This window comes from Euprymna scolopes, chromosome 38 (genome assembly GCF_053919585.1).
Source record: "Euprymna scolopes isolate OS-2025 chromosome 38, ASM5391958v1, whole genome shotgun sequence".
In the NCBI taxonomy this organism is placed as follows: domain Eukaryota; kingdom Metazoa; phylum Mollusca; class Cephalopoda; order Sepiida; family Sepiolidae; genus Euprymna; species Euprymna scolopes.
This window is the reverse complement of record NC_136519.1, coordinates 20,769,638-20,782,513: the sequence shown is the minus strand read 5'-3', so window position 1 is coordinate 20,782,513 and position 12,876 is coordinate 20,769,638. Positions and strand designations below refer to the sequence as shown.

Below are 12,876 nucleotides of genomic sequence, written 5' to 3'. Positions count from 1 at the left end.
TCACATCACACGGCCGAGAATATATATATATATATATATATAAGTATTTGTGAGTACCTTTTATTTGGTCTCAATTGGCCACATTTTTCTATAAAATAGTAATCTACGAACACATGTTTCGAGGTACTACCTCGTCAGCATAGCTAAACTGTTCCTGGGATTCGAACCTCAGACCAAATATATTATCGTATAGTATGTTAACCGTTACACCACAAAATCCAAGATCACATTATGTGTTATTTTTATCGCTTTTGAACTTATTTTTGTTAATTTTTTAAACGATGATATGATTATTAGCATCTTGGAGATCATGGAAAATATTTTCCTTAGAAAATCACCCATATTTTTTAGACAAAAATATTATTTATTTATTTATTATTTTACTTATAAAACAGTAATCTACGAACACATGTTTCGAGGTACTATGTACGGCATTATCACATTAAAACACTGGTTCTTGTCAGATCACCGAAGTTATGCAATGTTGAGCCTGGCTAGTACCAGAGGGGCGACCATTGGGGAATTCTAGGCGTGGTATGTGCTCTCTGCTTATCTCAGCAATGCTTCCAGTTGCCCTGAATCTTCACTTGCCACTGGTATTTAACAACACTGCCTCAGAAGTAATGTGGTTGAAGATTGTGTAACTCTTGCCATAAAATTCTACATGAAGGTAACAGGCTCCCTTACAGTGGGTATTCATAGTCTGTCAAAACTGAAGGAAGCTACCATATATATATATATATATATATATATATATATATATATATATATATATATATATATATATATATAAAATAGGGCAACAAGAGTATGAAATGAAGACACAAAACTATATATATGCAGATATAGAATGGATCATTTATTGAATAATGGAACACAGGCAAAATTTGGGGGATATTTTGCTTGTATTCCATTATTCAATAAATGATCCATTCTATATCTACCTATATGTAGTTTTGTGTCTTCATTTCATACTCTTGTTGTCCTATTGTATAAGCTCCAATAATTACTGTTGAGCTTGGCATTATCCGGATAAGTCTCCTTTTGTGGAATTGATCTCTCTCTTTTCCTTTTACATTAAGCGATATATATATATATATATATATATATATATATATATATATATATATATATATATATATATATATATATATATATATATATATATATAACTGTCCTCACTCGGCTTAGCCCATGCGGTTTTAATAAAATATATGAGGAATAACAAATGATGTAAAGCCAGGAAAATAGAATTTCATGAAATAATTAAGATGATTGGCTAGTTTTCTTAACTTAATCACTAAATTATCTTTTGTAAAATGTAAGTGCTTTTAAGTAGTTCTTTTATTTAACGAAGCTAGTTCTTAAAATAGCTGACTTGTTTTATAAGAAACCATAATGCATATTATATATAAAAAAAGAAATTGCTTTCTCTTCTGACCATAAACAAAAAAGATAGTAAAAATTTTATCTCAGCTAGAAATACCTGATTTCAACAGAAGAATCACTGTTTTTAGCAATATGATGTATCTATGCGCTAACAAATGATAATGAGCTTCAAAGGAATATACCCTAAAATAAAAGATTTTAGGATTCCATCTTTCCTACCTCATACAAAAGTTACAAGGGCCAAAGAGAACCGCATTATGAAAGCCAATGAAAGCCAAGAAACTCCTAAACAAAGTCAGGGATGTTTTGTTTGTTTCTTAGGACGGGTTACGCGTCATAAAGAACAATAGTAACGCACATTAATCAATACATGTGGGTTACAACTATGAAAACGGTATTAGGACATTAGTTTGAAAAGTAAGCGTTCGTTAAAGTCCAATAAGCATTAACAGTTGTTAAAAGTTAGGAACGGATTATAATTTATTTTATCAATTAATGCCGGTTAAAAAAAACAACATTTTATGGCGTTTATGAAGCGAAAAAAAACAAATTAAATTACGATGACCTGAGGTATCAGGTTAAGACATCATTGTGATTATTATGTGAGTCGTTCCTATTTACAATGTCTCCCCACGGGACAGAGTTAGACACCAGGGTCGTTTTTTAATGTGGAGAAAAGGAACAAGAATAAAAATGGTCTCAGTCGTGGAGTTGTTTGTTAATATGTTCCATCATTCTGAGAATTAGATATATGTATTCTGAATTGCCAGACGGAACTGCTGAAACAATTTGATATTTTGCTATTCCTCGAATACAATAAGGACGCCAGATAAAATGTAATTGAATTTGAAGGAGTGTTTGTTATATTTATCCAAAATTGAGTGTAGTGTGTGGACTAAGTGGGTCACGATCCTCAGTGAAAGTAGCCACTCCTAGGCAGGGGAGCCTTGTTAGAAGTAGTTTGGGATATTTCATCAATTACATTTTTCAAACTCTTACATTTTTCTGTTTAGGTGCAAAGCAAAACATAGAGTTGAACAAACTCCTTTTGCAGTTTCAAGGAAGGGAAACATATATCCTCTTTTTTCAGGATAGTTCTCGGGCCTTTGTTTTTAAACTGTAGAAATGGCGTCGGAAAATCAATCTTTCTTTGAAAAATTTTGTGGAGAGATGGATAAGTCTCAGATCCATCTGAATCAGTTCCTTAAAGATGAGATTACTAAACATCTTCAGTCTCTAGAAAAGAAAGTTGAGCGTCACTTCTTTGATCTATCAAAGGAACAGGAGATTCTGGTTAGGAATCCATTTTTGTACCGAGCTTGATGTCTCCAGCATCCTAGATTATATTTAAGATAGATCTAAGGAACGACTCTTCAGCTTGTAATCTCTTCAAGGTGAAATCCGTAATTCAGTTCTGGTCCACTATGTATTAGTGATACTCCAATGTCAAATACTCAGCCATAAATTTCAAAGCTTGCTGCTGAAATCTCACTAGCTGGGTTAGATAATTTTTTTTTCACTCCTATATAATAATATTATTTTAAGTAAATATATGTTCTTTTTGTGAATTTAGCTTGAACCACTATGCTTTATATTTGAATATTCTGTAGTTATTTATTACCATAAATAACTACAGAATATTCAAATATTTTTAGATGTTTCTTTCCCTGTCCTTTACAGAAAATAAAAATAAAATTCAGCTGCTGATAGTAATCCTTAGGTAGAGGGTCGTATGGATTTCAAACTTTTAGGTAAAGTGTCGCGAGTGCCAAAAGGTAGGAAACCTCTGATGTAGACAATAATAAGATTTAAAAAATGAAATGATAACGGTGACTTAATTGTATTTCACTACTTTAAGTAAATGCCATGGTGAATGTGAGTGACGTAGGAGTAGATAATTATAGGATAATGAAAATGTGTGCTATCCTGTTTGTGGAAGATGTGTTTGAGAGAATCAGCAAGATCGAAATTAATGTAATAATTTTTGTAAGATGATAGGAAGTGCTGTAAGTGGTGAGGTGGATAAATTAGTATATGAGGCTGTTAGTTTACAACTTGTTGTAGTTAAATTGACAGCGGAAAAATCGACTTCATTTTATTTATTTATAACTAGCAGAACCTGTGGAAATTCCACGGTAGTTGAAAATTTTTAAACCACATTATAAATAAAATAAATAAAAAATAAAACAAATAACGACGAATTTAAAACAATTATTTTAACAAATTCTTATTTTTTAACTTTTTAAAGCAAAAAAGAATTGATTTAAAAAATTTAGATTTTTTTCAATGAAAATTCAACACACAATACATTATTTTGTTTTCTGAATAATTTTTTATATAAATTATAAAGGAGAAGATGTCAATTCACTTGCAAATTCTTTTTAATTTTAAAAAGAAATTATAATTAAAACTTACAGTCGCCTCTCAGCATGACTTTTTTTTAATTATACTATAAAATAGCCAATTTGAAACTGTAAACAGACAGCCATTGTTTTTTTTTTATTTTTGGAGAAGAAATGGTTTTAACGATTTTTAACTGATAAAGAGCGACTATAAAGAGAGATAATTCGTTTCTCATTAATTCATGCTTACGATGATGATGTTTCTTTTTGTAACACAGGATGTACTAACAATTAAATTGATATAAAGATTATTTTAATTACTTAATATTAATAGAAGATTATTCTTGTGCTAATTTATTCTTGTGCATTAAAAAAATTCAAAAATATTTAGATTTTTAAATCTTATAGGGCTGCCCCCGATATATCCTTATTAATAACAGGCATTCTGCTTCCAAATGATATTATCTAAGGGACTTCAATTGAAATCTTTCAGGTTGTTCTGCTGGTGAATTCACCTGCGACAATGGAAAATGCATCAAAGCCAGTTATCGATGTGATACTATTCACCAGTGCTCAGATTTGTCCGATGAAATTGGATGCAATATTACAACCACACGTATGTATTGTAATTTATTTATCTACTTATTTATTTGATAAAAATGTTATCGAATTTCACATTTTATTCAATTAAGTTTAAATATTTATTAACAAGGTACATGAAAATTTTATGGTTAATTAAAGAAATTAGGTATTCATTTGACCCACTTTTATTAAAGGGTGGAATGATAAAATTGTCGCCCTCAAAAAAGAGGACATGATTCCATTTCCATCTAAGAAAAAAACCGTTTTCTTTTTTGTTGCAGACTATCTATCAGTTGTGTACAAATCCCAAAAGTGATAGGAGCCTTCTATCATGTTTGAAAGTGTCACAATGTTCAATGCGCAAGATCGGAGATGTGCCACTGTACAACTCATGCTTTCTACCTATCCAAGTTATGGCAATAGGGTCATTGCCAGCACCCTCAAAATGCATTGCTAGATTGCCACAAATAAACGGGGCCGTGCTCAGGGTGATGAAAACAAAGTTTCCAGCCACGGTTATGGTCTTTGATGTAGTTTCAAGTGAGGGCCACATCATACCATCTTCGAAGTCGGCTTGAAAGTCAACACCAAAGTTCAATTGGATGTGCTGAAGAGTGTGGTGATCCCCTGGTGCAATCAGGTAGCTGCTGGCAGACCCTGGGTGTAGCAGCAGGACTTGCCGCCGGCCCACAAGTCAAAAGAGATCCAGGCTTGGTTTCAGAAGGAGTGCTACAACTTCTCTCACTGGACTCCCTCATTCCCCTGACCTGAACCTAGTGGACTATTTCGTTTGGTCATACGTCGAGAACATCACGAACATGACCTCCCACACCACCAAAGCCAGCCTGATTGCTACCATCCCTGAGTATCTGCTAAGCTCCCACCGGCGCATATGGAAAAGGCCTGCTCCCAGTTCCAGACTCGTATTGAGGCAATGATTGAGGCTGAATTCAGCTACATTGAATAGCTGTTAGCTCTGCTACAAAGTCAAGTTACTGGAATTGATTTTTTCAATAAAAGCTTTAAAATAAAGCTGTAGTGTAGTTCTTTAGGGCGACAATTTTATCGTTCCACCCTGTATTTTTATGAATTTTTAGTAAATAACAAAATAATACTTTTACACTTCCATGTATATCAACATATATTAATTACTCTCTCCCTCTCCTCCGCCATATGTACGCATCCATCTCACTGTGTTTTTCAGTCGTCTCCATCCTCCACTTCTCACTGTGAATCCACTTCTCACAAGAATTACTATATTTAGTAGCCACCTGTCTATTCAGGCGGGGGTGGGGATACTGAACGTGGCAATTATCTTGAGCACGTGGTACAATGGGGAACGAAGTGGCTGGTTACTTTTAATGCATCTAAGACCAAACTCCTATCTTTACATCATCAACGCTCTGACACTCATCTGGCATCAATTGAAATGGATGGCTCTCGTCTTGGGGAGGTTCCATGTTTTTACAAGCTTCTGGGCTTGACCTTTACTCCTGATCTGAAATGGAACGCGTACATCAGATCTGTTGCCAAGGTCGCTGAAAAAATGTTCATCCTTCTATCGATCCAGTAGATATTTCACTGCTGATGCAAATCTCTACCTATATAAGAGCCAAGTACGTCTGAGGATGGAGTATTGTTGCCACATCTGGGCAGGAGCTGCTAGAAAGACCTTATCCTGTCTTGACAGAGTTCAAAATAGACTCGTAGGGGATGTCCTTTTAGCTTCCCTGCAACCTCTTTCTCACTGAAGAGACGTTGTGAGCCTGTCTCTGCTTTATCGTTATTTTCATAGCAAGTGCTCGTGTGAGCTTCAATCTATGGTTTCCCCCTTGCTAAACTTTCACGAGAAGCACCCCTCTAACTGAAAACACTATCAATAATTTCCTCTACTATTTATCTGTGCCTAAACCTAAATGTAGATTCCATGAACAAAGCTCCTTTCTTAGAACTGCACACCTGTGGAACTGCCTTCCATTTGCCGGCTTTCTACATACACTGGATAAGGCAGGTTAAGCTCAGTCAGTAGAACTTTATATATCTAAGGCCTTTGACAAGGGCTTGTATAAATGTCTACCCAGGAAAAGTTTTTACAATATTAATGAACAAATATTTAATATACTTAAATCCTTAAAAAGATTCAGGTCGTTCTCAATGGCTGTACATCCAAATCACATTAAAGTGGATATGTCTCAAAGGTCAATGCTTAGACTTTTATTCTCTGATGCAGTTGCGTCTGAAAAGGTTATATTTGTTAATGAGACAATGTTCTATTCTTAACCTGCAGGCAAATCAAACATACACATATTTAATGCAATAGCTGAAATGCGAGAAAATAACTTCCAGTCTGTAGTAGATTGGTTATATTTAATGCTAAGACAAATTTCCTTTTCTTTAACCATTATAAGAAACCTTTCCAGCCACTGATTGTCAGTGCCGATAGCACTCTTTTAAAAGTTTAACGTTCAAACTCCTTGGCCTAACATCCTCCAGCATTATAAACTGAAATAAATGCATAGAAGATACTGCTAAGGCTGCGCCAGAATAGGTGGGTTCCCTTTATCACACCTATCAGTATTCGATATATCTACAGGGTGTCCCAATAAAATGTATACACTCTTTAAATGACCATAAAACCAGCATTTATTACAAGAAAGAAAAGTTTTATACATCAAAATACTGTGAACAAATACAGAAACTAACTAATTATCGAACGTGTTAAAATTGTTGGCCATTGTGGTCCATGAACAGCTGACAACGTTCACTGATTGAATCGGAAAAGTTCTAAATCAGTTCAATTGGTATGTTGACACATCTTCTTTCAATGGTTGCTTTCAACTCATTCATTGTAGCTCGTTTTTTTGTGTTAACCTTGTGTTTAGCATGCCCCCACCCCACCACCGTCCTCAAAAAAGAGAAAAATCTAGGGGGTGGGGTCAAATCCGGTGAGCGTGGACAGTACTCGATACTTCCTCTTCATCCAAACTACCTGTTTCGCAGGTAACTATCAAGATATGCTCTTACACCATGATGATAGTGGGGAAGTGCTCCATTCTACTGGGAGTGCCGTTCTTTATTCGTAAACATCTCTTGGGAACGTAACATAGCGTGTTCATATAGCAAGTTGATTCATGTAACAATTTCTGGAAAAGATGGTTTGCTTCAGAAATTATGATAATTTTTTGCATGAACCAAACATGTAAATAATAGTTCAAATTTTTTCTAATTTTCTTTTTTTATAGCAAGCCCTCAGTACTATACAGGACCATGTAAGTGTTTTTTATTTTTTAAAATAAAATAAATTATTTATAAATATATTTTTAAAATATTTCAATTCATAAATATTTTTTAATTAAATTATTTATAAATATTATTTTTAATTAAATTAATTATTTATAAATATTTTTTAATTTAATTATGCATAAACATTTGTAAATTAATCATTTATAAATATTGTTTTAAAATTAAATTAATTATTCATAAATATTTTTTTAATTAAATCAGTTATTCATAAATATCTTTTAAATTTAATCAATTATTCATAAATATTTTTTAATTAAGTTAATTATTCCTAAATATGTTTTGAAATTAAATCAATTACTCATAAATATTTTTAAACTTAAATCAATAATTTATAAATATTATTTTAATTTAATTAGTTATTCATAAATATTTTTAATCAAATAAGTTATTTTTAATATTTTTAAAAAACTTCTCCTGGGCTATGTTTATGTTCCATTCTATCTCCTTTGGGATCTTCCGACCACTCGGTTGTATCAGTTAAGATAAAAATGAAAAAAACGTCATCAGATGTACCTTTCCACCATACAGTATATCGATACTCTATGGCTGACTGGAATAGCTTCCATACATTTATATCTGAGCAATCTCTGCATTCCATGTTTAAAAAGGATGTGTCCTCTATAGTATCAGACCTGACCGAATGGTTAATTGTTGGCATAGACCGATTCATACCATCCAAAATTTCTGACAAAAACCTAACAGCCAGCCATGGTTCTCCCCAGAATGTGCTGCTGCCATCGTGCACAGAAACCACTTTTTCCATAGCTACAAATGTAATAGGTGTACTGAAACTAAAGCTGCTTTCAGAACTGTCAGCAACCACTGTAAGAGTAATAAAAAAATGCAAGAGAGCTATATGCTCAGTCCGTTAAATCCAAAGTAGCTGAGCAGCGGCTTGATTCTCACCAGTTTTGGCAAATAACAAACAGGATCCTTAACAGAAGCGTGCGTTCTATCCCAACCATCATCAATAGAGCTGAGGTCATCTCGTCAGTATCAGACAAAGCCAAACTATTTGCCAAGAACTTTGCAGCTAATTCTACCCTATGCAACGAGGCCATCAACTCCTCGTATTTCCTCCTATAACAGACAACACACTATGCAACATACAATGTGCGTGAGATCGCCAAGCTAATCAAGAACCTTGATTCCAGTAAAGCAACTAGCCCTGACGGCATTCCAATTATAGTGTTGAAAAAGCTTCAACCAGAACTTGCCCCCCATACTTACAAAACTGTTTATGTATTGCCTTAAGGAGAAGTGCTTTCCAACACACTGGAAAACTTCATCAGTATGCCCTGTATTTAAGAATTCAGGTGATAGGTCATCTCCCTCACAGTACAGACCCATAAGTCTCCTGTGTGTCATGAGTAAGTTGCTGGAATCCATATTAAAGAAGTAGTCAACCACCTCAGCAGAAATAATCTTCTAAGTGACATGCAATATGGTTTCCGTTCTGCTAGATTTACAGCAGATGTGCTAACGGTTATATCTCATAGGATTAGTGAATCTCTCGACAAAGGCTTCCTTTCTAGGGCAAATGCTCTTGACATATCAAAGGCCTTTGATAAGGTATGGCATAAAGGCCTACTTCACAAGATTTAACCGGAAATGTTTTCTCAATTATTAAATCATTTCTCTCTGATAGGCTCATAAGAGTAGTGGTTGATGAGCAGAAATTAGAGGCCTGCAGTATTAATGCTGGAGTCCCTCAGGGGTACATCTTGGGCCCAACTCTCTTCCTGATCTACATCAGTGATCTCCCAAAACACATACTTAAATCATTTGTTGATATCTATGCTGATGACACGACCATCTATGGCAACACATTAAGGCCATAAATGACAAAGCTCTCTCTGATTCTCTCTCCTCTGATTTTGAGCGTGTGGTACAATGGGGAAAGAGGTGGCTGGTTACTTTTAATGCATCTAAAACCAAGCTCCTATCTTTACATCTGTTACATGATAAGGGCTGTCCTCTTTTCATGTAAGTATAAAAATAGAGAGATTAGTTAAAATGAAAATAAAATGAGAGAAAGCAGAAATCGAACCCTGGACATAAGTTTTAAAGAACAATAGGTTTAAATGGAATGTCCAGTAAATTGTTAATTCGGATGAAATAAATAATAAATAAACTATTCAATTGTTAAAAGAATGTGGATAATAAAATATGGGTTAAATAAATTAGATATGTAGGTTGAATTCCTTTGTAAAAACATCAAAGAAAAAATAGGTTATTGGGAAATCATAATGTCGGAAAAACGTGCAAAGTCGCGCATGTTGAAACACGTGAATTTTGCTCACGTGGCCAGGATGCATGGATTTCTCAATATAGGAAGTGAGAGTTAGTTAGTTAGAGAGACAGTCAGTGAAAAACTCAGAGAGAGTCCGAACGTCTAGAAGCGAGACGATCACTTTTAAACTAAAAATGTGAAGCTTTGAATTCTTGATGAGGAAACCACGGCCGGTCGTGAAGAAATAAATTCATCATGTGTTTTGATAAAAACGTCGTCTTGTGTTTGTGATTCTTACAAAAAGGTAAAGTGAAAATTGTATTATATATCTGTGTTATAAAATGTCATTACATACATGTCTCGACATCATGTCTACACAATGTCTGAACAGTGAACACTATCCCCTTCACTCAAAGAGCTTCCTCTCCTTCTCTTCCATTCTACACATAAAAAGTATGAACATTTAATATATAGGAATCGTTATAAACGAACAATCTCTCTAAGTCTTACAACAACATCTCTCTCTCTCGGAGTCTTACAACATCATATGTAATAAATCTCTCTTACAACAACATCTCTCTCTCTCTCTGAGTCTTTCAACATCCCTCTTAATAAATCTCTCTTACAAGAACATCTCTCTCACTAAGAAAAAGCATCACTTATAATAAGACTCGTATCTTTAATAATAAGAACTCACGTAACATACGCGCACCAAGTGGTACCTTCGTCTAATAATAATAACTATATTACACATCATCAACGCTCTGACACTCGTCTGGCATCAATTGAAATGGATGGCTCTCGTCTTGGGGAGGCTCCATGTTTTTACAAGCTTCTGGGCTTGACCTTTACTCCTGATCTGAAATGGAAGACATGCATCAAGTCTGTTGCCAATGTCGCTAGAAAGATGGTAGGATCCTTCTACCGCTCCAGAAGATATCTCACTGCTGATGCAATTCTCTATCTATATAAAGGCCAAGTACGTCTAAGGATGGAGTACTGCTTCCACATCTGGGCAGGAGCTGCTAAAAACAGCCTATCCTGCTTTGACAGAGTACAAAATAGACTTCGTAGCTTAGTGGGGGGGTGCTCTTTTCTCTTCCCTGCAACCTCTCTCCCACAGAAGAGCCGTTGCGAGCTTGTCTTTTTTTTATCGTTATTTCCATGGCAAGTGCTCATCTGAGCTCCAATTTCTGGTACCCCCTTGCCAATCTTTCACAAAAAACACCCGTCTAGCTGAAACCACTGTCAATAATTTTCCCCACTCATTATCTCTGCCTAAATCAAAATGTAGATTCCATGAACAAAGCTTCTTTCTTAGAAGTGCACGCTTGTGGAACTCTCTTCCATTTGCCTATTTCCCACCTGACTACAACTTGGATGTCTTCAAGTCCAACATAAACAAATTCCTGATAAACCGCCCCCTTAAGTAAGACACTTTATAAAATCTCCATTACTAACGATTACTACAATATTACCCCATTGATTACTGTACACGCAATAACCCTTATCCCCGAGTGGCTTCCGGGCCTTGCTAAGTGGTGACTATCATGTGAAAAAAAAGAAATTAAATCAATTATTTCTAAATATTTTTTAATTAAGTAATCATAAATATTTTTTAATTAAATAAAATATTGCTTAATATTTGTAAAAATTATGTTAATTATTCACAGATATTTTTTAAACATAAAACATTCCTAAATATTTTTAAAATTAAATCAATTATTCCTAAATAGTTATTAAATTAAAAAAATATTCCTATTTTAAAACTACAAGAACCATTTTAAATCAATAAAATATTTTTAAACACATATGTAGTTAAAATTCATTAAAAATTAATATTTTATTTGAATTTTTCTTTACCAAATCACTGTTTTCTTTTAATTTACTTATAATAATTTGTTTGATCATTAATTTATTAAGTGAACCAAATTGATATAAGCTATAATTTTGTTACAGTAATAATGTTTTAATTTTATAAAACTATAATTTTGTTACAGTAATAATGTTTTAATTTTATAAAACTATAATTTTGTTACAGTAATAATGTTTTAATTTTATAAAACTATAATTTTGTTACAGTAATAATATTTTAATTTTATGAAACTATAATTTTGTTACAATAAAAATATTTTAATTTTATAAAACTATAATTTTGTTACAATAAAAATATTTTTATTTTATAAAACCATGATTTTGTTACAGTAAAAATATTTTAATTTTATAAAACGAAAATTTTGTTACAGTAATAATGTTTTAATTTTATAAAACAATAATTTTGTTACAATAAAAATATTTTAATTTTATAAAACCATGGTTTTGTTACAATAAAAATATTTTAATTTGATAAAACTATAATTTTGTTACTGTAATAATGTTTTAATTTTATAAAACTACAATTTTGTTACAATAAAAATATTTTAATTTCATGAAACTATACTTTTGTTACAGTAATAATGTTTTGATTTTATAAAACTATAATATTGTTATAATAATAATGTTTTATTGAGTGACAAAAATAAAATCGCATGAATGAAAAAAAATAAATAAATATCAGGAATTTGGTTCTAACGTAAAAATATAGGGAGTTACGATACAGTTATAAACCTGAGCAAAGACATATTAGTGTGAAGCGGCAGATTAGAAAAGGATTAATAAGTAAATACTAAATGAAAAAGAAAAAGACAAAAGTATTATTTGAAAACGGGAGTATTCCTTTGTTTGTGACATTAACACGTCGCAAAGATTGGATAAGAGAATAAATATTGTTGTGAAAATGAATGTGGGGGTGGAAATAGGTCGAAAATGGGAAATGAATGAGATAATGCAAAGGGAATAACTTATGTCCCCCCCCCAAAAAAAAAACACAAAGGGAATTTAGTTTTAGACAAACAGATTGTAACATTAGTCTTTATCATGCTGCATCAGAAATATAATTCCATTTTTGAAAATATTACTGAAACTGTTCTTGAATTAAAAACACTTCTCTTGTTACATTTTTAGGTCCTACAAAACTGACGACTTTAT

General features: G+C 33.0%; 1 protein-coding gene across 1 annotated transcript in view; it reads left to right on the top strand.

Moving 5' to 3' along the window:
- The window catches only part of LOC145263032 (uncharacterized), a 376,016-nt gene that overhangs the window by 195,836 nt on the left and 167,304 nt on the right, over nucleotides 1–12,876 (top strand). The window contains exons 32-34 of the mRNA XM_080119864.1: nucleotides 4,225–4,347; nucleotides 7,556–7,582; nucleotides 12,853–12,876. The exon at nucleotides 12,853–12,876 is cut by the window's right edge and continues 9 nt beyond it. Coding sequence (XP_079975990.1) covers nucleotides 4,225–4,347; nucleotides 7,556–7,582; nucleotides 12,853–12,876 — 174 coding nt within the window. The remainder of the gene's footprint in view (nucleotides 1–4,224; nucleotides 4,348–7,555; nucleotides 7,583–12,852) is intronic.